The 27200-nt window shown below is 41.8% G+C and overlaps 1 protein-coding gene across 2 annotated transcripts in view; it reads left to right on the plus strand.

The window, feature by feature from the left end:
* The first annotated feature begins 265 nt into the window (after window positions 1–265).
* Window positions 266–27200, plus strand: part of insyn1 (inhibitory synaptic factor 1) — a 56823-nt gene continuing 29888 nt past the window's right edge. Inside the window, exons 1-2 of one of the 2 annotated variants that reach the window (XM_033632551.2) lie at window positions 266–1081; window positions 1346–2985. In XM_033632551.2, coding sequence (XP_033488442.1) covers window positions 2842–2985 — 144 coding nt within the window. In that variant the 5' untranslated portion in view covers window positions 266–1081; window positions 1346–2841. The remainder of the gene's footprint in view (window positions 1082–1345; window positions 2986–27200) is intronic. The other variant, XM_033632542.2, reaches the window with a different exon arrangement.

Below are 27200 nucleotides of genomic sequence, written 5' to 3' on the forward strand. Positions count from 1 at the left end.
GCCAGGGATTTTTGGACACCCCGTCCCCAGAGACTGCTTGGCTGGAGGCAGAGGAAGACTTCATCTTGATTTAAGAGAGAGATAACACCCTCGATAGAACTGTGACAAAGGCTCGATAGGCAGTGTGAGAGGAGATAGTGAGGGAGTGTAGACGCCAGCAGAGAGGAGAAGACAGGAGAGGAGGGGACTGTGCAATACACTGTGCCTTTAAAGCACCAGGCCCCTCCTCCACAGAGCCGAGCAGAACAGCCGAGTGGTGCTGGCAGGAGCCTGAGCCCCACGATAAACTCTGGCATCAGCTTCCCTTCATCCGGCAGTCAGCGAGGACACAGTGAGGGCGCAGGGGCAGAGAGACGGGGACGGAGAAAGGGAAAGAGCAAGAGTGACAGAGAGGGGGGGGAGAGAGAGACGAAAACAGGCAGATAGGCAGAGAGGGAGAGGCTGTCATAGGAATCACACAGCTCCCCTTTTCACAGCAGCAGCTCAGCCGCTCTGTCTGCTGCCTCCCGGTGCAGGCGAACGCTGATGGGGATGACGGGTGGCGTGTTTTCGGCAGCACAGTTATCTGAGTGATGGTAGCGGCCGTGGCGGCATCACAATCCGAAGCAGGAGCTCTCCTCGCCGCTCTGGCTCTTAGTCATCTTCAGCCTCCTCTCTCCCTTCTCAGAGTGCTATCAGGGCCATTCATCGTTCCCATCTCATGCCTCCTGCCTCCTCCTCCTCCTCCTCCACAGCTTCATCCTCCACTTCTACTCCTCCTCTGATGAGCCACAGCCTCAGAGTGAAATAACCCTGCTGATAGAAGCTTCTCTCTCTGTCAAGACAGTAAGTAGGGGAGGGAGGGAAAGAACTGTGTGTGTGTGTGTGTGTGTGAGAGAGAGAGGGAGGGAGAGAGAGAGTGTGTGAGACAGAGCGAGAAAGAGAGGAAGAGAGAACAGCAAGGCAGCGAGAAGAGAAGATGTTAGCGTGTGCGACAGAGGGACTGCTAAAGAACCAGCAGGTTGTGTGTAGCTTGAATGATCCTGCTGTCCGTGGACAGTGAGCTCTGGGCATAGCAACAGCAAAGTGATGCACAGGAAAGGTGAGTAGGTGTGTGTTCTGGTGTGTGTGTGTGTGTGCGTGTGTGCGTGTGTGTGTGGAGGTGAGGCAAGTGCTGCTGAAGCAAGAGATGCATTTTGACAGCAGCTAAAAATCATCAGCGCAGTTAATTCCCGTCCATCTCTGAGTCTCCTTCAGTGTATTGTTGTTGCTTTTTTTCCGTGCTGCCATGATTTAGTGGAAGAGAAAGGAAAAGGAGGCTGAGACATTAGAGAGTAAGTGATTGCTTTCCTTCCCGTCTGTCCAGGTGCCATGTGTGATTGGCCAACGCACCCTGTGGCAGTGGCATCGCCCTGGATTTGGCGAGAAGCTCTCCCCCCTGCTTGTTCTCTGGGGCTCCTCTGGGAAGCTTTCATGGGATTTATCTCTTCCTGCTGGATGGCACTGAGCTCTCTGCCTCTCTGAAAAGAGTCCAGAGAGAAAACATACACTACAAGGATAAGAAGTAAAATAATTATCCAATCACAGCACAAGGAGGCAGACCGGGTTCCCTTAGCAACAACTGAAGGAGAGAAGAGAATCCTTTTCTCCGTTTCTGCTCCCTTGGTTTTTGGGCACACCCCTGTGGACTGCTGTGGGTCAGTGTTTTCTGATAGGACTTGGAGAGCACTGTTGCATAAGACAAGCTGCCACCCAAATTCCAGGGGAAGGTGCTCGTTCGCCTTCCAGCCCCCTTCGTAACTGTGTCTCATAGGCACCATGATTTTTTTGTTATCCCTCCACAAATTCTCATCACAAGTCACGTTCCGCTGGCTTGGAAATCAATTCATTCTGATCCCACACCACCTGGAATAAGCCCTGCTCTGGGGCGAGATTGGACGCTCTGTGAAAAGACCCACACCTACCTTCCTCCCTTTCATGGACGAGAAATGAAGGACAACATGATTAAGTCATCATCTGCAAAGAAAATGGATGTGGAGCAAAGTTTATTTTCAATGTGAGTTTCTACTGAGAATCTTTTTATTTTTCCTGGAGGGGGAAACGCCACAAAGCACAGAGGAATATCCCCCTTTTTCCAAACAGGATCTGTCCTTTTCTCTCTTAAAAAACAGTAGCCCTCAGTGAAGGACTATATTTAGAAGGCAAATCTCATCCCTGCTGGCCACCAATAATGTAGAACACGATCATTTTGAAAATTGAGCCACTGCCGGGAGTTCTATTTTTCTATCTATGTTGGATAGCTTTCTCTATAAGAGGGTTAATATGAGCCCCTTTTCTGCTTTCACTTTTGTATGTTAGCCTGCCATTATGTCACTGTGTTTCACCAGTCAAAAAGGTTGTACTGGACAAGTGGAAGAGGGAAAAGGTCTCTTCCCTGCATAGACAGGTGTTTTAAATAGCATCTCCTCGGGAACAATTTCAAACGTACACACTGACACGAGATGAGTTGGCTCAACACGATTATGTAAGAGTTTCATACCAGCTTCAGCCCATGTGTTTTGCCTCTTCCTTTTCCATGGATTTACAGCGTTTGACTTTTCCCATGCTCATTTCCTCTTCGTTTTTGGAAGCGTCTACCAGAGGGCATGGATGTCAGAGTGTGACCCTGTGCCGAGTGTGCGGGCGAGGCAAGGTGTTTTGGCTGCCCAGGTGCTTTTAAGATGTTGAGGTCTCCCTGCGTGGCCGGGGCCCCTGTTCGGATCAGTAGCACTGAGGCTCCTTGTAGCCAAAGACATGGACCCCGACTCGGCTCCCCCACGCCCTCAGCCTGTTGGCCACTGGCCCCACGTCGCCCTGTAAAGGATGTCCCTCAGCAGAGCTTCGGCCCGGGACACCTCTGAGACCCCCAGCCCGAGAGAACGCATCCGCAGCCACATGAAGATGGTGATCGACCAGCTGGACGGCATTCTCAAAGAGCTCAAGGATGTGGCCAAGGAACTCCGGGAGGTGAGGTTCAAAGTCAGCTCACGCATATCAGGCTTTTGGGGTGGGGTGGGGGGGGTGGGGGGGGGGGGGTTTAGAGAGGAACAGGGGGACGAAGAGGCAGAGGCAGGGAGAGATTGTGGGTGCCAGGTGGGTGTGCTTCTCAAGTAGGCTGCATTTAATTAAGTGTAAAATTATTTTTCGCAGCATGGAGATTTTGATTAAGATTTGAAAGTGATGAGATCTCACTTTTTTATTTTTTTTGTTTTCTAGCAGGAGGATATTGTTGATTACAACTGCGGCGAGGCTGTCTTCCTTTTCCAATCAAACAATTGCTTATCGCCAATTACAAATGTCCTTCATGTGTTCAGTGGTGTCTTGTGGGAGGTACAGTAGATGTGAAGAGCTGTTGAAAAGTGACAAAGCCAGGCTGAAAGGAAACACAGAGGCTGGCTTAGATAAGATACAAGACTTAGCGCCGCAATAGTTATATAACCATTTTGTTAAGGATCAGCTGGATTCCTACTGTATTTTTGCAACTGCCATGGTAACACTGGGAGATTTGTGTTTGTGTGTATAGTACACAGTTTGAACAATGATCAGCAAAGACAGATAGCGTGCGTGTGCATGCATCTCCAAGAATATGGACTCAACAAATGTGTGTGTGGTGGCTGATAATCAGAGTACATCTGTTCATGTTTGTGAGAGTACAAAATGGCCCTCATCATCTCTTTGGGATCTTCCCCCTGCAATGTCCTTAAAGCTGCGAGCTCTTCCCACAAAGCTCCTCCAAAGAAAGAGATAAAGGCAGATAGAGAGACAGAGACAAATGAAACCTGAGCAAACAGTTGTGTCTGACCCATCCCACATCCTCCGAGCACATCACATGATTAGCCTCCCACCTGCTTCTGATCAGGGATGCAGAGGGAGTGCATGTGTGTGTTTCTAAATGTGTTGAAGAAGCGAAATGGTGGATGTTAGCGCATGTAATGACCTGAAGGAGGAGGAGGGTTTTGAACAGTCGGGGTGAAGCTGCCATAACTCACTCGATCACCACACAGAAACCCCCCCACCTCCACCCCTCTCCTCCCTGACTCCCAGCTCTGTCCCACTCACCACACTCTTCTTTATGTACTTGCACAGTTGGAGGTGCAAGGGCACAGCTCACAGTGCACCTTCTCTCTGGTGAGCAGGAGAAAGCCGGCCTGCGCGCGGGAGTGATTGATGATTATGGGACAACTGCAAGTGGAATAATGCTGGCTGGAGCTATTTATAAACAAAAACACGGCCTGTGCCTCTGCCAGCTCCAACGCATATTACCATCCTTATCCCAGACCCCATTAGAGAGGGCTCTGCACAGTGGCTCAAATGTCATTTTTTATTGGGAGAGCACAATCCCACATATTGAAATGGCTAAGGAATCGTATTAGCTGCAGTGGCAGTCATAATGCTGGTATCAATATCCTGCAATTAACTGACCTGTGAGAGTGCAGATGGAATCAAAGGGAGATGAAGAAACAGAATCAGTGTAGCGCCGTCAGACGCATGGAAGCCTAATGTTCCATAAAATCTCTCATTCTTGGCCACATGAAAGGAACAACATAATAGATAACAACTGTCACATAAATAAATGATGAATTGCCGTGTGAATGTAATGAAATAAATAACTCAGTGAAGGAGCTGTAATGACTGATTATCACCCACAAGGTCTTTGGGGAACTGGGAGATACTGCAGTGCTCCGAGGAGTAAGAGCTGACACTCCGAAGCACGTAGCTGCCCAGAAATGAGGAAGTTACTGGTCTGTTACGATACTTACTTCACGGTACTGTTTTCATAGCTCAAAATCACACGCGTACAGTATCATTGTGCCAATTAGTGAGAAGCTGAATTAAAAAAGTCATCATTAGTCACACTGCAACAGAATCTGCCTACATTCAATTTTCTGATTGCCCATTGCCTAAAGTATTGCATATGTTGACGCATATTGCAGTCTCCAGTTAGACCATTTAGTCCATACCTTCACACCAATTAAAATAAGAGGTTGTGGGAGGTTTTCTTGTCCAGTTTTAGCCATCTGGTCTTCATAGCCTTTTGTATCAACCATTAAATAAACGTTTGTTCTGCAGATTTTTTTAAGACCATTAAAGTGCAGGGAATAATACTTTCATCTCTACGTTTTAAATGAGGACTTACAACATTTATTAGTTTTAACTGATAATTGACTTCATACCCCAAGGAAAATTTTAGGAGGGCCAAAGGGCAATCTCACATTCACAAAAGTAGTTGACACAGAAAATCACTTGAATAAAGTTTATAAATCCAATTGATTGGTTTTGTTTGTGAAAAGTCCAGGGGTGGTCATTGCTAATCATTCAAAAACAAGAACAGTCCATTCTGAATGACTACTTTCTTCAGCACAACGAGCACCAATAACAAAAGTTATGAAATATGTCACAAAGTCAACATGATGGTATAAATTAGGAAATAAGGTTGAAAATGAACAGAACTATTCTTTTAGAAAGAGCTTCATCTCCTCTGATTCTACCCCAAAGTGACTTGCTTTCTACATAAAGGTACAGAAGTCTTAAAAAGGAGAAATCCATTGATCCTACTTTCTTCTCTGCCAAAATTCATCATCCTGAGTCTGAATCACTACAAACAACACTCAACACAATCTACTTAAACCCAGTGGTGAACATACCATTGAATTTTAATCACTGTCATGTGAATGAGAATTGTTTTTCTTGCGTGGCTTCAGAAACCTGCCTTTAATAATCTCTTATGCTGCATAATTATTTCTATTGAAATTTTAGCCAACGCTCAGCAAACAGCCATTTTTAAGGGAGCCTAAGAAATGAGCCATAATGAATGTTAAATTAAACAGCAATACCAAGGAAATTTCCATTTAAGTATGGGAGGGCTTGTGCTTTTTTTAGTCAAATCTTCACAGAGTACAGCACTATTACCCATCTTAGTACTCTGATCCCTGACTACATTAATGCTGGTTTTGTGTTTTACCAAGTAAAGAGGTAACATCGTCATTCCACAGAATTAACACAGCAGCTAATAACATAACAAAGTAGTCCCTGATTGGCTCTGTTTAAACAGGAGGTACAATATACCACGTTCCTTTGGCTATTTAGCTAAAGGGATTTTAAAATCCGCAGACATTTAGGAACTCAATGTGGCTACCTACCCCCAAGCAAGCAGATAAATACATATTAAATTATACAACGTGTCTTAAACCATGCTTTGACCGTATTATACTGCAATACAGATATAACACTGTTTTATTAGAGAGAATGTTTTGACTTAAGCATGTGAAGCATCACCGTGATAGTCTCAGGCTATGAATCTCCTTTACATGTCAAAGACAAATCTAACATAGCACACAGTTTTTCTAGATTGCTCCCTTCACAAGCCTATTACAGTCAAATACTGCCTGTCTTACTTGTGAATCCCATTACAGGCTCCATGACAAGTAAAATGAGAAGGATCTAAAGGAAGGACATTGGAAGGTAATATACTGATAAACCACTCCATTTGTAATAATAACAGTGGCAGGAGTGGCAACTCCAGAGGAAATAATTCATTTGGGTATCATTTCAACCTTGGACTTAGAAGTCTGAGGATAAACAAGGAGGGGGGAGATATGGCACCAAAGTGAAAGCAAAGCAACCTCTGAAATTTCTGATGTTGAGTTGTTGATTTTCTTAAAAGTGAATTTCACTAAGAAAAAAGGGGCAAGTAAGGAAACGCAAATGTAGGAGTGCACCCATATTGGTTATTAGAGAGATACAGGCTGGTAAATTGAAAGAATTTAATGAAGCGCTACAAAAAAAAGAGAGAGAGAGAGGCTGGGGAGAAGATGCAGTGGCACGGACTGGGTGGAGGAAGGGGGCTGGCAGTGAGCTACACATCTTTATATGGAACCAAACAGGAATGATGGACTGTTATTATGTGGATGTAGTTATTATGCAGAATCATACCACGAGCAGAAGACGGTGCGCGTCTGTGCGCAGCTCAAGACAAATGAACACAGGAAGGCAATCAGGACTCGTAGAATTAAAGCTCTAAATGAAAGGAGTGAATATAAGCTGGACAAAGAGCGATTATCAGTAGCAGAGTACAGCACGTTCAGGACACTGGCCTCTATCAGTCAGCCTCGCAGTAGTTGTCTGCACAGGCTCATCGTGATACTGGAGACTGGCTTACTGTTTCAACTGAGCCACAGGCCTGAAGGCAGAGGAGGGAGGCAGCAGGAAAACACTCGTGTCAGGTGAAAGCTGTGTCCTCCAAATGTCAGCTTTTTAGGAATGAAGTCCTGAGTAACCGCTTTATTAATGAGACTGACCACCATGCAGTTTTCGAAAGTGTTTCATGGATGCGTTTGATCTACTGAAAAAAAATCATTTGTGAGCAGCAGCGGCAGCAGAACTATCAGCCTTTTGCTTGTTTCCAATACAAACAGTCAACTTTGTGCTCGACAAGCTAAGCCCACCACTAAATCTGCAGGTGCACATCTCATTTAAATTCACATTAAAGAAATGGGGTGGTCTATTCAATTTCTATTCATCACCCAATACCACCCGCATGATCCCATTGGCCTGGCTGTCAAATCAGGCATTTGTGCTAAAATGGAGTCTGTCAAAGAAAAATGCTACGTGAACGGTTTGATCAGAAAGGCTACCGTGTTGGCACTCTTTCATGTCTGAGGCATGCTTAAATGCTGCATTGTTAAAGCTCTGTGTGGTATCCAAACAGCTGGCCCCAGATCAGCCAGCCAGCGAGCCAAGCCAGCAGTGTCTCCTTAGCGAGACTGAAACCAGTTATGACACATCCACGTCGAGGGGGGAACCACGGTCCCCTCTCTGCTGAAGCTGCCGCGCTCAGCACTGAACCAAATCTGTTCCAAACCCAGAGGCAGCCCAAGGGAGACCAAAACCAAAATCAAAGGGCCTTTTTTTCTGCAGGGGCCATATCCTCTCCTCACTATGTGTTTCCCCTTGCTGATGCTGCTGCTGAGCGGGGCAGGGAGCAGCAAACTGCCTTGCAAGAATCCTTCAACATTTAACCATGAGGGGGGACTCCAGTAGCTACCAGCTCTTTCACTCAGGGAGCAGAATGATATAAAGCACGCTGGTGAATGCACTCTCATTTAGGAAATAGTTGCTTCTGTTACAAGGGAATATTTTGGGGAATGTTTCAGGGCATGGCAAAAATATTGGTACATTTAATGTGGGAGAACTGGGTCACTACAAAGGCACATAAGTGCTGTAAGTAAGTAATTATGGTGAGATTTACCCCCAATTAAATGCTTGGATTAAATATTTACCCCAAATTAAGTATATCTATCTTTATAGCCACAGAGTTGGGGGAAAAATATGAGGAAAACAATTAAATTTACCTAAAAAAGTGCTTCCACCGTGCATGCCAAAGTAATTACACTGTAAATAAAAATCCAGTTTAATTCGACAATTAATCATGACTTGATGTGGCTGAGTATCACATCATCTTGGCAGGAGATTGTGGTTCTTTCTGTTTGTCCAAATGAATGTCTACAATCAGAAATTGCAATCAGTCACAAAGCTGTGTCCTGGTGGATCCCTTCCCACAAAGCAACCATTTTGACTTGGCCACCAGTGTTGTGGGTCTACTGGCCAGCTGACCACAGCCCAGTGATCTCCATTGAGGATGGCTCAGTCTGTTCTCCACCAGAGAGTCCATTTACTTCAGAATGAGACAGTGTTTGGCCCAGGCTCTGACCTGAGAACATGTCAACCGGCTGTCCTTGTGGGCCAAAAACACTCGGGTGGGCAATGCTAAAAGCTTAACCACTCAGACAGCAAAGTACTCTTCAACCTGACATACCTGGGCCAAAGGGTTTCTTCTCATTAAAAGCCATTTGGAAGAAATGACAAGTACCCGCCTGCTGTGTCTGTCAATTTGTTCCTCCTTGTCTGACCTCTTTTGTGTGTGGAAATTAAATTCCTAAATTAAACTTGGTGACGTGCCTCCAGCGGAGTTCTCTTTGCTCAGGAAAACAACAAGAACACGGTACCTCAAGCCTTATCTATTCTTTGCTGAGCATAAAACGCCCTGCCATCTCCACACCTGTGTTGCTGCCTTGAGCTGAGCTCCACATAAATGTGTCCGTTCTCAAAATGAATGGGAGGCTCAGTTATTCTCACGACTGATGAAATACTGCTTTGGGATTTTAAGTGGAAATGTCAGATTATCTCGCTTGATTCTTACCTGGTCACAGTCAACACATAATCTGAAACAAATGCAGCCCATCACTGCTTTAATGAAAGGAAAAGATATACACATCCTGTGCATTTAGCTGATGCAAGACTAGCCTGCAATGCTAGCAATAACTGAATTTAATTCCCTGATCCCCATATTAAAAAGTAAGCAGCACTGAGAATTGAAGGAGAGCAGAATCAAAGACGGGAGGGACCAGCGGTAAACAACGGGTTAAGACTTTAGCGGCATCTAACCTTGAGAGCTGTGGAGAGAATAAAAGGGCACCACGCAAAGCATTCCCCTGAGCCTCTTTTACCTAGCTCTGCTGTGGAGCCCCAGCTTCTTTAGGATGCAGGCCCAGCATATTGACTAGCCCATCATGCCTGTAAGACCCACTGGATTAGCTGGCCCTTTGAGCTCTGCCTCCCCGCGCGAACTCTGCACTCAGCATAGACTGTAATGAGGGCTTTAGGTTACACCTTTGCTGAGGTAAACATTCCAAAAATTGCGCTCGTCTTGCTCATTGATTTTTATCAGCTAACAAGCCTACTGTGAGCTAGTTACAGATAAAGCAGGAAAAAAGATTTTACCATGCATGTTTGTACTTTGAGATTGAGCCACGAACCCTTTTGTTTGTCCCTAGGCAAGGATAGAGCTGAACAGGAAGAAAAGGGAGTTAAAGGCAAGGAAAAGAAAGACAAAGAATGTGTGTGTGAGAGAGAGAGAGAGAGAGAGAGAGAGAGAGAGAGAGAGAGAGAGAGAGAGAGAGAGAGAGAGAGGGAGAGAGAGAGAGAGAGGGAGAGATGAAGGGTGGATGGAGATAATGGTTTCTCCTGCTGCACAGAATTGCGACAGACTGGGTGGAACAGCTTAGATCAATTGTTGCAATTGTGCTCGTTCGTGGGCGTGTTTAGGATTGTTTTGGCCTATCTCTGTGCTGTGAATAAAACCAGTAGGCTGTAGTTAATGGTGTGAAAAATGGCATCCATCGAAGTGCACAAGCAGCCTCCAAGAATAGCTACATCATTTCATTGTGTCAAAGCATACTGTACGCAGAGGGACAGCTTGCTCTCCATTAGGCCTTCAGACTGACTGTCTCTTTTACCAGGTGTGGATACTTTTTTTTTTTTTTTTTTTTTTTTTTTTTACCAGGAGTACAGATGCTGGTAAGGAAAAAACCAAGAGATACAAATATATAATGTGAAGCGATGCTATATTTTCCTCCATTTCCATAGCCTGTGAAAGTGCTCAGGGCAGCGTGGGCCAACCCACTCACCAGTGTAGCAGCTTAATCCAGCTACAATCTTTGGAACTGTTATACTGAGGGATCGTCAAGAGGCTTTTTTTGTCCTTCCTTTTATTTTTAGCCCTAGTCTGTGATGCATCATAAATCAACCCAGTTTCGAATGAGATTGTTCAGTTTTAACCAGGAGAAACAGCTGAACTGAGATGACACACAACTGAGCATCTGTATCCTCTGGCCTTAAAACATTTTGAAGTTTTTGCACGTAGCATGTCCGTCCTCTTTACATGTAATGCCAAGCAGGTGCTTGCAGATAACTCACAAGATGTTTCCTAGTGCTATGTGTATTCAACATTTATGGGAAAAAAACATGGAAAAATTGTGTTGCACCTGGTAGTTTGTTCTGCATCTTGAGGAGAGCTACGGACGCTTGACTTCTTGGCTACAGATTTAATGTTAGCAGGTGAAAGGGCAGCCAAAATGGTTAATAACATTCTGTGTAGTGGAAAGGTTGTTGCATTATTTCCCCAAAGTTCTTAATTGTAAAATGCTACAGCATGTCATTTGTCACTCTTTATTGTGGCAATCCAGTTGTAATTAAAAAAAAGAGTCTAAAAATTGTCAGTGATTTCTCATAATTAAAGCAAATAAGCTGCTGCACAGGAAAGCTAAACCTGAAGTGCACTTATATAGAGTAACATTTAGCCTGACTTGTAGAATCAATGTGTGCCTGTAGTTTGATGCACTGAAAGTCATTTATTATGAGGGAGGACAAATCTGTTTTATTTTAGAAAATATTTCATAGGATTATTAAAAACAAGAATTAGCCTCTTGTTTACCTTGTTATGAAGTAAATGTGTTCTGATCGTATTATCCCAAAACACAAATGTCCAATGACCCTATAAGGAAGCTGTCAGAGTTCCACATAAGCACATCTGTATTACTAAGCACACTTCCCCAAGCACAGTTCCTTTGTGTCCTGAAGAAACCCGAAATACACACCAAGGACAAAATAAGGACACACCACCGTGGAAAACTCATTTTTTAAGGTCTATAAATTTTGGCACAACATCTGCGAGGTTGTCCTGTCTTCACTTAGACTTGTTTTATTGATTGTGTTGGAGTCCAGACAGCAAATACGCAAATTAAAAATCTTCTCCACCTTGCAAAGGTTTGTCAATGAGCTCAGCTGCAATGCTGCTAAAGTGACATCACTATCAGACATGTCACCAATGTGTCTTGATAGTTATAGTTGCATGATAGTTACAATAACAATACTTGAATGTCTTACTGTGTTTTTAAGGCTTAATTCGGCCCCGAAAAATTGTGCTGAGGTAATTGTACACGTAAAATTCTGTGGAGAAATCACTGAGGAATTCACATCCAGCACACTGTCTAACTAAATGATCAACTTAAATACATAGAATAAAATTAGCTTTAGAATAGCATAGGGCTGTACCCGACTTATGTGAGCAAAATTAGTTTTGGCTGTTCAATACGAAATATTCGACAATTCCTTTTTCCCATAAAGTTCAAAGTTTGAACGAGATTCAGTTGGACATTCTGTGTGACAGTGGCATTCACGTAATATAGTAAACAAGCTTAACTGTCCGATAGATCAGAAGCGTGCATCGACTTTTTAGGCAAGACTAGATATCAAACAAAAGCCTGAGACCGTGTCGTAGTAAGTTGCTGTGAACTGTAAATTCACCACGTCTAAGTAGAAGAGACAAGATAACCTATCTAAGGGCCTTATTCGTCTCTCCTCCTCTGTGACGCTGCATCCTGTCCACAGCTGTCTGTTAGAATGTGCATCATGAAATTCAAGAGCGCTCACTCTGCAGTAAAATCTATGGACAAAAAACGTCCCCAGATGTACACTGCACACTAACAAAAAAAGGACTGCTCTACTTCACGCAATCTCTGTCGAGCGAGTTGTCTCCAACTGATGATTCTAACGACATTATTCTTTAGTATTTATTTTAGGGCTGTACAGAATAACTCAAAGCTTGGAAGCTGTGTTCATAGCATTGACACTAAAATTCTAAATCAACACTTGAATGCTGAAGAGCTTTTTTTTTTCTTTCTTCGCATATCTATTATTTCTGTTAAAACCCAGTATTTCTGCAGAGCTGCAAACAAAGATCAGGCTACACTTACGTTTTTAGTATTATACTATTTGCAGAATAAGATTGCACTGGTGGCTGCATAGGACTTTTTCAAACCCGTGTAATACAAACATTTCCCATAACTCCTTGTTAAGTCCTAGTGTCAAAATTGATCTTGAGAAGATAATCCTTTCCCACGTTTTCATTAAATAAAATATTCTGCTTCAATCTGTATTTGTTGGTGTTTAGCCTCTCAAAAACAAATTGCATCTTCAAAAGAGGGATCCCTCCTCAGTTGCTCTTCCCGAGGTTTCGACCATTTATTTTTTGGGAGGGTCGTTTTTGGGAGTTTTTTCAAGGACGGTGGGATGTCGTATGCTGTAAAGCCCTAAGAGTCAAATTGTGATTTGTGTTATTGGGCTTTACAAATAAAGTTGAATTAAATTGAATTGAAATGAATTCAACATTGCTGGCTAAGGAACAGTTCTTGATGTTTCAACAACACCTCCGTTAATTTTCTACCATGTCAGTAGTTGCAAAGACCAAGAGTTCAAAAAGTTAGTATTTCCACAAGCTAGCCAGGAAGATGACTCTTCTTACTAAGTTATATTTTTGCCCCAAATAATACTGGTACTTGCTCTAAGCCTGTGTAGTGTAATGAAGCTCATAAATACAACAGTTAGTTTTAGGTTTTTGTTCGTCTAATGTTAGAAATAATTTGTTGAAATTCAAATTGGTTTGGCCTGTTGCTGGTAATCACAGCCTGAGAGTAAGCACCGCCTCAGAACATGACATTAGAGAGGACAAAGTCTCAGATGTATTAAAGTATTTGCACATAATTTTGTTGATGTTGAAAATTTAATTTAATTTGGCCTCAAAACGCACAAAAAAGTGAATTTGACTTTTATTGCTAAAAATAAAAAAAAAATTTGTCCTCAGCTTTGGAAATACTGCCAAGAAAAAAACACAACCGCGAGTCCTGGCAAATAATGCAGGGATTGATATAAATAGTAGAGATAAATTAGTTTCTCTGATTGCCAGATCACAGATTACTGTTGGGAATAACAGGCTAATACTGAGGTAATGCACTTTGCAACAGGACTCCAGAAATGCCAAAACATTAGATTCTCTGACTGGGATTTATTTCTAATCCACCTAATTAATGCCAACTAGACAGAGATCCATTTAACATTTAAATGTCATTAATTACTTCACTTTGTGAGGAGCCTGTCTGTCTGAATATCAAAGCAGGGCGTCTGAGCTTGGCCCAGGGTGTCATAGTTAATCTGCATCGTGGACCTGAGCGGGACCTGTCTTCCTGAATTAATCAGATATTTTGTTTTTACTTATTATGCAAGAGAATCTCACAATGGATGAGCCTGGTAACAGTCTGCAATAAATCTTCAGAGCTTAAGTGGTGTAAGGTTTTTAGTATGGACAATGTGGCCACCTGGGTGCTGCAGAGCTAGTGCCAGACTGAGATATAAATTGTCCAAAGAAAAAAAAAAAAAAAAACAGCGAATCCTTGAAAGATCCATCATAGACAGCTGTACCAAACACACAAATCACGAAATTTAAACATTCACGTCGAAAACGAGCCAAGTAAAACAGAGCGGCACACAGAGCTGCATCAAGGCGTAACACCTGTTCACTCAGGAAGACTCTTAGCATGCTGGGAGATGGCTGCATAAAGGGGTAATAAGAGACCTATGATTTTAAATTCCTACATTTCTGTGCTTTTGTGAACTATTTCTTTTATCGCTTTGGCTAAGTGGCTAGTTGTCGGCTTGCAAATTGGACTGGTGGTGTTAAATTTCATCTGTGCTGGCCGTCAACCCAGCATGGAGCGAGCTTAGTGTCAGTAAGTGTTGGAGGAGCAGGTGTTGAGGCTGCAGGTGAATTAGTTGGCCGTGATAATAAGTCATACTTCCAGTAAGAATTCAGCAGTGGCTGTGTTTCTGCTTTTTGTTCAGCTTATAAGTGACCTTTGTCATAATGTTTGTACACGTTTTACCAAAGCCACTGTGATTCCCTGTAAAGGGCAGCACCTTTACAATCTCTGAGTCTAAGATGTAAAACCAAGAAACGAAACCCTGTTGAGCATCTTCAAAGACAGCCCTCCATGTTTCTGGAATCTCCCTCTCCCCCTCTTTCTCTCATCGCCTCACAGGCAGCTCACACTCTGCCAGTGGCACGGCATGGATGGCTGCCACCACTGTCATTGTCAATAGCATGACAACGCAGCATCTAATGCAGGGCAGGATGAGATGAAAGAGGCACAGCAGAGAGGACAGGCTAATTATTCAGACACACAGCTAAGAGCAGACGGGGGACAGAACATGTCAACAAACTGTGTGGGTGATTAATATTTTTTGTCATCTACGCAGTCACCTGTGCAGTTGGCAGTTTATGGCCAAGATGATGAAGCCCGAGATTTCTGACTTTTATGCAAAGTAGACGATACAGCAAGGTCTACGAGGGTGAAAATTATAATTAGACTTTTTGGTCCGCTGTTATTCTCAAGGATATTAACTGGGGATGGGACTGCAGGTTGATGTGGGCTGTGACGGACCGTGTGCTGCAGGTTCTGATTAGAGAGGAAAAAAAAAATCCTAATTATGATTATGCAAAAAGCAGATTGGACAAAAATGAATTTACTGATGAATTCACTGATGAACATGCATTAGCAAATTCCCAAGGTTAATAACCTTTGGACTGACTTCTTTGTTTCCAACACTGTGACATCCCAAACATTTCACTGTATTTTTTAAGGGAAAATTATGATTTGGTACTGAATATTTTATTATTTGAATTCAACAGATATCGGTCACCTTTACAAATATCCAATGTTGTCATGGGAACGGTCCATGGGATTCTGATACATTTCGATATCATATATTAGGTACTGTATTTAGGCTACTGTTTGCAGAGTCACATGGACACACTGACTCGTGGCTACTTGCTTATTGCTTTGCTCCAGTAAACACAATTATCAATGATCACAGGTGGCAGGCCCGTGGGAAGCTGTTTCTGTTGTCAGATGGCTGCGTGATTATAAAAAGACTGATCTGATCGAGGGTCTCAAAATGCTAACAGCAAAGGCAAAACCATTAGCCTCTTTAGCTATTTTTACAGCCATCTATTTGATGAACATGCAGCTGTTTCCCTAAAGAAACATAAATATATGTCAACGATAACACCAGTACTAGCTTGATAAGACATAGCCCATAATAATGGTGTTATCTTTATCTTATAGTGGGCTTTTAAGAGAGGAAGGATCCTTTTAATAGAATTTTTAGATCCAACCTCAAATGTACAAACTTGTTTTCCTTCCTTATCTTACATTGTAGAAACATTGAATATTTGGGGTTTTTGGACAAACAAACATCATCTTGAGGGAAATTGTGGTGGGTAGTGTTTTACTATTTTTGGACGCTATAAAGACTGAACGAGAAATGGATTAAATCAAAAAACAATTTGTAAATTAATCGGTAATAGAAATAAATTGTTATTTAAAGCCCAAATACAACTCAACATTTTCCTATGTAGATGGTTTGATTTAGAGCCCTTCAGGGGCCCTACATGAAAAACTGTTCACTGTGTGTGATGACTTGTGGTTTCTAATGTAAAGGCTGTCCAATAACCAACAATACAAAGGGTAATCCAAAGAGCAATAACTCATCCCCTACTTGCACCATTATCACGAGTAGACTGCATGATTTGCTTTATTAATTTATAGATGAAGATCAACAAAGAAAGCCATTTGAACGACAGATCCTATTGATTTTAGTAGTGGTTTCCTTGAACCTGGCCATTGAAGCTTGCAACACTGTGACGTCCTACGCTTTAAGATTGATCGAAATGAATATGCTTTGATTGACTAACCTAAGTAGTGCCTCCATCACTCACACAAAAATACACTACAAAATATATTCAATACATCCTTACGTAGTTGATCATTAACCATAGTAATTTCTTTGATAAATCCATTATGCATGGCACGCTCATGTTCGCCCCAAACTGACTCACGTGTACAGCTGCAAGTGATGCTCATGCATAAAGAACATTCACTTCAACACAAAAATCCACATTTGCATGCTGCGTGTGGTCAGGAAAGTATGAAATAGCTGAAGAGTCTGACAAGTAAAGCCGCTCCACTGTCCTCAATTCAACTATGAGTCACAGTTTTGAGGCTCCCAGTGAGTGAGCACAGATTATTCACTGGAAATGAGATGGTTAATAGAGATACTAAGGATGACTTTTTGGACGGGATAAGATACGGACTGATTTGCTTTTTCAAGTGATAAGTTATCATATTTGATTATCTAATCCATTCTGCTGTCTGTCTATTATTTGAAAACTATGGTTTCAGTGGTCAGTTCAGTCCGGTCTGTAGAAAAAAAGGGTGCAGTTTGTGTGTGACTAAGGACTTAAGGTTAATCATGATTGCAATGACCCCCACAGAGCTAAATGTCCTGGCACTACCCCATAAATCATAGTGCCCAGTCTGCAGCTTAAGGTTTGTTACCATTCGTGTGTGCATCTGTGACTTGCCAAAAGGCAAACCATGTAACTAATTGACCTAATGTTTGAAGCCTGTCCTTGTTTAGCTTCAGAGCCATTGACATGGAATAGAAGGAGGAGGAAGGGAGAGAGGAAGCAGAGGTGGAGCTGCAATGATGACCTCCACGGCGGCTATCAAGGTCAAAGCTGGAATTATAACTCCTAGAATCAGCTGTTCATGTTGGCAAAGAGGGCAGCTTGATGGAGTGGTTTGCCCACAGTCAGGACTTTCAGAGTCAGGTGAGGGTGAAGACACTCAGGTCATCCATTGTTGGGTTTGCGTGGAGGCTTTTGTCAGCACAAAAATAGGACAAGGGTATAGCACAACAGCAGGGCATCCAATGTCCGTTTCAGTCTGTACAGGTGTGTGTGTGTGTTTGGGGAAAATATTTCTAGACTGAGAATCAAGAGACGATGTGGAGAAGGAGGAAGAGATGGAGGCAGGGTGAAAGAGAGGGGGAGAGAGGAGGAGCTAGGGAGAGACAGAGAAAAAGAAAAGAGAGACAGACAAACAGAGAAGGTTTATCTCTTGGCCTGCAGACAGCAGTTCTTTTTTCAAAGCTGGAGCTGTGTGCACAGGGCGGGGGGGGGGGGGGGGGGGGGGGGGGGTCCCTCTTTGGGGTTGGTGAGCCAGAGGGTCAGCAGTTCAACTCATAATTCTATGGCCGCAAGTCAGTCACACATGCACGACAATAAAAAACAGGATCGAGCTATTTAACACCTGTCATTCCTGCATCTGCACTGGGAGCTGAGTAGAGTGGCTGTTAGCCAGAGCATAATTACAAGAGTTCATGAAGGAGGACGAAAGATTTCTCTTCATCCATCTGTGAGCTTGTAATTTCTTTTTTTTTTTTTGTTTTTTTAATAACGCCCTTATTTTTAACTGATGCTGGAATTTCACAAGTCCTTCGCCCTTAAGAAGCATCAGATCCATCTGTCTTGCGTCACTATTGCTTTGCAGAGTCATTTGTAACAACCAAAAATAGCTTTGGTCTACATTTAGTCAATGACATCTGCTATGACCTAAATGGAGGCGATATTAAATGGGCTGCGAGTAGCTAAATTTGTGGTGGCACACACTCTTTAAAGGGAACCGTGTTTTCAGTACATCTTCATGTCTAAATTATGATAAAGGGAAGAAAAAAATCAAGGGCACTGCCTACATCTAAAAACTACAGACATCTTTAAAGTCACAATACCCCAACTTACCCCCTGCTTTCTTATGATGATCAGGGTATATGCAGGAATCCTGATGTTAAATTCCATACTTTAACTTCATATTAAGACCTTTTCATGATCATTGTTATACTTTTTAAAGACCTCATTGTATCTTCAACTTCTGACCGGTTACATCAGTGACACACTTGTATGTATTATACGAAATATAAGAAAGCACAACAGAACAACTGTTTGTGATAACTCCTTATCAATGTAGCGTAAAGGCCATTGCACACTGAGTCTGTTTTTATTGTCAAAATTGTTGCACCTGTATAAATAGATAAGACATCACGTTGTGTCAATTACATTTGCACACTGAGTCCAAAACTTTTGTCCGTCATTAAAATGTTTGGAACAGGTTTGATTTTCTGCATTTTAACACATCCGTCAGAGCCTTTAGAAACATTGGACCAAGAATCAGTGAAGAAAATGTATCAGCAGGACACAGCTGTGACAAGACAGAGGACGGGGTGCATAGACTCATTTTATCACTGCAATAGAAATTCTGGTATTTGACCTTTTTAATCTATAGCATGCTCTGCATGTTTTGTATAAGGTAACTTGCAATGATGTATGATGATGTGTGTTGCTCATTTAACCCCTACTGTGACAGCAGTGAGAGACAACAAGGTCATGAGCCAGGGAGGACACCAAGTGTCCTGATAGCTCACTTTCAACAGGTCAAATAGTAATATTCAGGTGGATGATGACCAAGACAAGAAGGATGTGGCCCGCACACAGAAAGTGGAGGACAGAGAGGAAGGACAGCTCCGCCCTTCATGCAGCTGAGTTGCCAAATGAAAGACAGGGAGGAAGTGGTGACAGCCAGATAGGTAACTCCGGTGGAGCGAGGCAAAAGAGGGAAGTGTGTCTTTTAATTTTGCAACGTCTTGAGAATTTTCACAACAAGTAGAACAATAAAACGCATGGAATCAGTGTGCTAGGTTTCTGTGCGTAACGTTTTGTTGTTTGTTTTTTCGGATGACTGACTAAAAAACTAAAAAAACGCATCTGAAAAAAAAAAAAAAAGACTCTGGGCCGAATTCACAAAAGGATTGCGTGGCTTTTGCGGCCGCTAAACCGGTAAAAATGGAGCAAACAGATACCGTATAATTCACAAAGCACGCGCAGAGGGTGAAATGCTCCACTAACTGCGCTGCCAAGCAGATTGCGTCTCAGTGCTCCGGTGTTATTTGCACATATTTAAATGAAGTAATATGCACATATTTGGCGCAAAAATTGCCCCTTTCTATGCAAAGGAGCCTCATTGATAAACAACGTCTAATTCACTAACACCAGTGCTATTAGCCACACGCAGTTTGAGTTAAGTAAATAACGTCTTTAGAAAGCTGGTGCAAACTGGCCGCTCCTCTGTGGAAGCCTCTTGCCCAGACTTTCCAGTGATCGTGGCAGCAGTGATCATCTGTTAAATCAGTCTGTAAATAATATTTTGACATTATTATTATAATCATTATTACTTTAATGGCGTGAACAAAAACGGTTCCATAATTCATATTAAATTCAAAAGATGATGAAAAAACAGCTACAAGTGAGAGGGAATAGTGATAAAGTGTTCAAACTTGGTCAAATCCACAGCCTCAACCCATCCGACACTGTTAGACTGACTCACCAGCAGACATCACTACATGAGGGTTTACAGTATTCAGTACTTTGCCAAACAAAGTCTAATTAACTAATACCAGCGCTAATAGCCACATGCAATTAATTAGTGAAAAAAAATAATGTCTTCAGAAAGCTGGTGCTAACAGAAGGTATTTAAGGGTGTTTTGAGGAATGGGTTTGCACCTCCTCGGTCAGGACCTCAAGCTTGTGTTCTCTTCCTAGCTGCCATTGTTCTGCCACGGTGTTCTTGGCGCAAAGCCAGCATTTATACTTTGCCATGTGTGGCTTATTGCAATCAGGGACAAATCAGGGGCAAAGTGCACTCAGCTGCCAAACTTTGTGGCCATGTTTGCGCTGGTGTATCATAAGCGCAATATCCTTTGTGAATAGGACATTAAGACGGAGCAAACTGCGGGTGCAAGTGAAGTGCAATTCAAGGTGCTATCAGTGGCCGCAGTTCATTCTTTGTGAATTCGGCCCTGAGTGTGCAAAGGCTTTAACTCAGATAGGTGGGAAGGAACAAAGCAAGAGAGAATGTCTTGAATGACTTCTTCAATATATGTCGCTAATTGCCTGAGAGGGTCTTAACAGTTGCAAAAATCTAGCCAACACAGCTGCAACAAAAGATTCTGTAGTTTTACAGGCTCATAATTCCAATTCATATAAATATTTTAGAGTAAAAAAAGACCCTTAGCTTATGAAGGTCCTGTCGTAATAAGAATTAAAATGCCTGTGGAGTTAAAGCAGTGCTAGGCAGAGAACTAAATATCTATATCAAGTAAAAGTACAATTATTCCCATAAAAAAAATGACTCAAATACAAGTAAAAATTACCATTTGACAACACTACCCAAAGAAAAGTAAAAAAGTACCTGGTTAATAAATTACTCAAAGTACGAGTTACTCTTCAAGCAGGCCAGGGCAAAAAATGGTCAGCTAATCAAACAAATAAGGACAGCCCTATATACAATTAAGACATGAATAATCTCCCTCTCACTCTCTATCTCTTCCCTCTCTGCCCCTCTCCTCCTTATCATAACATCAAAGATTAACGTTACACATGAAAAATTAACAGCGCTAACATTAGCTGACTAACTACAATTTCACCTTCTGCATGTACAACTTATTTCAATGAAGGGTTTCCCCATGAAACGCTGTAAAGTCAGCGGACAAGTGTCTTTTTTATGAGGGCCAGGGACACTTTGTTTGGAATTTAATATTAACAATGCAGCTAAGTTAAATTAAAATATATCTTTATATGTAAAAAGCAGTATTTAGGATCTGAGGTGTATTCATGAGTGATTGAAAAAGGGGGCAAAACAAGATTTTGCATGAGGCCCCCACAAAAGCTAGAAACTGCCCTGCTAGCTGATGTGTCTACTGGATAAGATGTAGCTGTCATGGGGAGAGATGCAGCATGTTGACAGGGAAAAAAAAGGTTTGGAGAGATCTCATTGCAGCCTCATGTCCCACAGGGGAGGAAGAGGAGCAAGTAAATAAGTAAGTGGTTAACGTTAGTAACATGATTTGAGCTGTAGCTGTGCTTTGACTCTTATAGTTTACATAAAGTTATCGTCAGCTTACTCCCTTTAAATGCAAATGACGGTTGCAGAATCATGAGCATTCGTTAGGTGCAACTTTATTATGACGTTCAACAGTTTACTAAAAATCTTATCTCACTGACTTTGGTTGAATTCCCTGTTGCCGCTGCGGCTGCCATGAGGTCAGAGGCTGCCTCTGCTTTGTGTGTGTGTGTGTGTGCATGTTTCATTTTCATCGCCGTTTATTGTTACATTAGCAACTCTTTATTTTCCATCCACTTCTCAGGCAACTTGCAATTACCTATCGTTCACACACACACACACACACACACACGCGCGCGAACAAACAATTCCAGCTCAGCAAGCCAAGCACATAAAAGAGCGCTCAAACATGGCATAAAATTTAGAGGAATTCCATCAGAATCCCACTGTGAGCCTGATTAAAAATAAAGGTAATAACTACATTCAGTAAAAACTTTTAACTTACAGCTTTTTTTTGATCAATTTAAAAATTTAAACACTATAAAATTTAGTACTTTTGAAATTTGCATTTAAGATTTATTAATGCTTTTTAAGGGCCTTAATTTTCACTAAATTGATATATCAACTTTAAATACTTTTTAAGACCCAGATCGTGGACTCCCTGTTGATGTGCTGCATTTTCACTTGATACAGAATATTGGGGCAGACCATCATTCAGAAATATAATCTAATGTAATATGTGTTAGAACGGAAAATGATTTGTATGTGATGGAGGGCTAAAGCACGCAACTAAGACACAATTTTCCAGAAAGTACAAGAACTAAATTAGTATTCAAATTGGATTTTGATTTAAAACCACAAGAGTATTTTTAAAAAACGCACTTTGGGGGGCATTTATTGCAATGTAAATGTTTTTTCATGGAAAATTAGCATACAAAATGAACAAAAACCTATTCTTTTTTCATCCTGCTGTGACTTTAAGGCATTTTACAAGGAAGTGCAAGAAGTGCTGAATTAAGTACACCCACTGAGATACTGCTTAGGATCAGCAAAACATAAGACAAAATATATACATTTATCTCACGTAACTGTTTTTGTATTTCGATTGTTTGTGCATGTGTATACACATTTAATATTATATGTAAAAAGACCAATTCAGCCCATCAAATCTGCCAAACAGTTCATGTTTAGAATGATACCTAAATATTACTATTACTATTTATCCTCTATTGTGGTTATTAATTCATACCATGTTAAAAAAAAAAAAAAAACAGTAACACAAATTAAAAGCACCTCTTTAACAAAAAGGTTGAAATTATTAAGGATTAACAATAGACAAATCAATCTAAATTGATTTAAAACTGGCCTATACTTCTCAATAATTACCACTGAGCAATCTCCAAGGGGAAAAAAATTAAGTCAAACTTATGAATGTGAATACAACATGGTCAAAAATATGGATTGTCGCTTTAAGCATCAGAGCACAACATGAACACAGCAGTCTGGTAGGCGACATGTAAATTCTTTATGGAGAATTATGCGCTTTGAGACACAATAAAATTCCCAAATCAATTAAGGAAACTCTTGGCAAGCCTGCGAGCGATAGCCATATTTCCCCACATTTTCTATGTAAATGAAAACCTCATTTCCCTACTTATCATACCACTTTGCTCAGATCAATGTATCCTCTCTTCCTGCTTGGGAGCATGTCCCACAGTGCTTTGTATCCATGGCTAAGTTGCCATTATGATGCCCCACTTTGATTTCGCTAAAAAAGGGATCTCATCCTCCCAGAGCTTCATTTCTTAGTTAACGCTGTTCCTCCTGATTGTTTGAAAACTTCAGACAAAGTGTTGAATGGAAACTTAATAACTAAAGATAAACCGTTTTTGACATTTAGAGCTACTTTTTTGAAGTGCAGAAAAAATAGCGTGCTCATCAGGGGAGGCGTGTGTCTCCAGAAGAAGGAAATAAAAGAGTGAGCAACATGCAAGGAATTCTTGTTTTAAAACTTTTTCTTAGTCGTCTACTTTGACACGAGCAGGAGGAAGTGTGACCTTTGCACATAACATGGCTGTGAATTTAAATCTCTCACAATGCTCTCCAACCCAACTAATTGATGCCTGCAGCAAAAAGACAAAAAAATCTGCTGCTTTGACACATCCATGTGAAAGCTTAGTGGCACTCCTGGACTAGTACACCTCTGGGAACTTCCACTCTGTCAAACGCCCTCTCCACTGCTTGACCAGATGCAGCCCATCCGGACACCTGGAGGAGGGTGACACCATTACCTCTCCCTCAGTCTAATTGCATGGACATAACATTGGCAGTTGGGAAACTGTTCTGGAGCCAAATTCTGGAGGTGAGGTAGCAGGGGCTTGATGCTCTGAAATTCATTGTGACAGTCCGTGCCTGATTGACAGATTGATAAAGGTTGACTGTGGCCTCCACTCGCCGCTGATAGACGGGCTGTTTGCCACGCGTCCATGGGGCTCCGGGGAGGCTGGCTTTAGGGTCTGGAAGTGGAAAACAGCTCAGGAAACATTTAGTGTTGGATTTGAATCTGGCTGTAACTGTTGGTGGTCAGGCAATTAGATATACACAGTGCAAAACCCAGCCTCATGCTGTTCTCTGCCCACTCCTGCCTGCCTGCCTCAGCACTATACATATGTATGAGCTCAGGAAGAGAGGAGAAGGAAACCCATAAGACACAACTATTTTCATTTTTTAAATTAAAGGTTGTCTTAAAGTCATACTTCACCCCACAAATGGCTATTTGCATATCACTAACTCACCCTGTGTTACACTGAATCCATGAAGAAAATTTCTGTCATGCCTCCACAGTGAATGAAGAGTCCAAAATCAGAGAACATTTTTGATGAATTAAAGTCATTAGGATCTGTGTTAAGAACCGCAAAACTATATCAAAACATCAGTTTACAAACTCTCACACAACTTGTGCAGTATAAATCTGATTTATCTAGTCGTATGCTCAGAACTTCCCGAACAGACAGTTCTTTCCAACAGCTCCGACGCTCACCTCAATGCCAGACTCCATTGACAAAAATGATAATTTTACCTTGTGGAAAACAGGAGCTGCTGATCTATCGCAACATCGATCAATCAGTTTATGTACGTTATTGTGTGACTCAGGTGTTGTAAAGGGTTTGCTCGGATTCACCAAAGTCACATATTCAGACAAACAAACTACTGATCCAGGCCGTGGCAGACCAGCAGCTCCTGTGTACAGCAAAGTAAAATTACTCATTTTATCAATGGAGTCTGGTTTTGAAGAGAGCAAAGATAAGTTTCTTGTATAGACTGTTTCAAACTGGACAACATAAACATTTTAAATGGGTCCCTTTGTATTTCCTGTTTGAATGTATGCTAATGCAGAAGCTGACAGGAAGTAAACAGGGACCAAAGTTGTTGCCCTAGCAACAGAATAGCAATGAAACGGTCCATAGTTCAGCTCACTGTCAGAGGGCTGAGCATTTGGATTCTTCATTCAAGAATGCAAAAAAAACCCAGTTTTCGTCACGAATTCAACATAACAAGGGTCGACTGATATACAAATGGTCCTTTGGGGGAGCAAATATTCCTTTAATGGGTGTTGGAGCAAGTGTTTCCCACCACTGACACGCTTTGACTCTTTTTTAACCAGTCTATGTCATATTAGTAGTTTCTGTTTGTCTTATTGGCTTAATAGTTAAATCCATGACTTCTCTTTCCATCTGTGTGAGCAAACAAACTCATGGCGCCAATGCCATGTTGCCTGCCATGCTGTTTGCCATCACAGTTGCAGTCTGACTGATGAATTTAAACCTGCTTTTAAGCACTTAAACATAGAAAGGGGAGCAACAAAGATCAATAAAAGCTGCTTTCACTCCACAAATATGTTGTTGTTGTTATTGTTGTTGTTGTTGTTGTTATATTTTATCAGTGAGGCTAGCGGAGTCAGAGGATACATTATTGATTTCTGATCCTTGGACACCAGTGAATATCCTTGAGGAATAACAAACTTTGTTGCTTAAACTTCTGGTGTATTAAAACACAGTTACACAGTAGCTGAGGTTTTGCACACCGAGATCTGGTGCAATCAAGCCTCCCATCTTTAAACAAACAAATAAACAAATAATGTTCAAGCGCTGCATTGTCAACAGTTGTGCACTGAAATGAGGTGAGCAGAGGTAAATCTGCGTATCACTATATTCTCTTGGAATGACTGGCTTCAAATGCTCAGGGTACTAAAACCTCTGATCCATGAAGATTTATAAATTGGATTTAATTTTCTATTCATGTACATCTTTCAATATGCATGTCCTTTATCTTGGACTGACAAATAAAAAAAGCAGATAATTTCAGCTTGATCATCTTAAAAAATAAAAAAGGCAAAGGAAAGAAAGAGACAGCAAACAATTGGAGGTTGCCTCGGGTATCATCTCTTTGAGGGCCATTGAGCCATTATAGGCGAAAACAAGCTTCAAGGAAGGAAGGAGAAAGGAGTGCTGGCACCGCTAACAACATCGTCACTCAGCCCACCCACCCACTTCTTACCCTCCTTTCACACCGCATTGTCAAAATAACTGTCAGAAATGTTTCATGCCTCTGAACTGCTGGAGAAAATGTCGGACTTTGTGGGAGGTGCTGTGCGTTCACAATATTGAGGACAATAAAGAAAGAAACAATCTGGCATAGCAGTTCAATTTAGAAATATCATTTATTTGATGAAAGGTGCAGCACAGCAAGCCTTTGCAACTCTTTACAGTGAGACTCCATTTTGAAGCAGTGGAGAATTTTTCTGACGAAGAGCCCGCTGTAAACTTTTGTGACAGCCAGTGGCTGTATTTTCCATCCATTTTATACTTTATTGGATTTCCTTCCTTTATCTGCTATTGCTGTATTTAGTGTTGATGATTTCCAATGAGAGAGGAAAAATAGGCCATCGGATTCTCTTAATTCACCGCACACACTCTGCTCCTGTCATTTAATTGATAGATGCACGCTCTGTCTTTTTTCACTCTCTCCCACTCCCTACAAAGCTATCCATTTATTGCCACTTTCATTACTCGGAGCAGAGCGGTGAGTTTTTGAGATCAGTGCTGGGTATCTGGAGGCTAATGAATTGGGTGGACCGCAGTGATTGCGGGAGCATCTGCCTTCGCCATCTGAGGACACATGTTCAGAGTGACAACAGAGAGACGAGGAACTAAAAGCTACTGCTGCCGGACGTGTTACATAGCATTTCTTGTATTTGTCCAAATTTATTCCTTCATTAGTGGCCAACTGGTAATTGTATGGGTACAGATGGAGGCATCTTAACATCAACTATGCACACGAGAGCTCTTGAGATACATGTGTGGTTGCATGTTTATTCATACCACTGATTAAAATGCCTTCCTAATGCCATGAAACTTGAGAGAATAAGCATTATTAATGTGCCGTCTCTGAGCTGGATCCCAGCAGTACAGTAGCAGGGCTGCGCTGGTGTAAGTATGGGCCTAAAGCACCCTCCTAGCAGTCATTAGAAGCACCCAATCAAGCCCAGACACATGGACTGTTGCTCAAGTGCCAGTATTGTAGCCAGAGGCAGAAAAAAAAAAAAAAAAAAAACACAAACATTGGTCCTCCAGCAGGTATAGGAGCAGTTCAGGTCTGGTCAGCTCAGCTCTCTCAGAATTGGAAGGGTGAGTCCAGTTCCTTATTTTTTATTGG

The sequence above is a fragment of the Epinephelus lanceolatus genome, chromosome 2 (genome assembly GCF_041903045.1).
Source record: "Epinephelus lanceolatus isolate andai-2023 chromosome 2, ASM4190304v1, whole genome shotgun sequence".
NCBI classification, from domain to species: Eukaryota; Metazoa; Chordata; class Actinopteri; order Perciformes; family Serranidae; genus Epinephelus; species Epinephelus lanceolatus.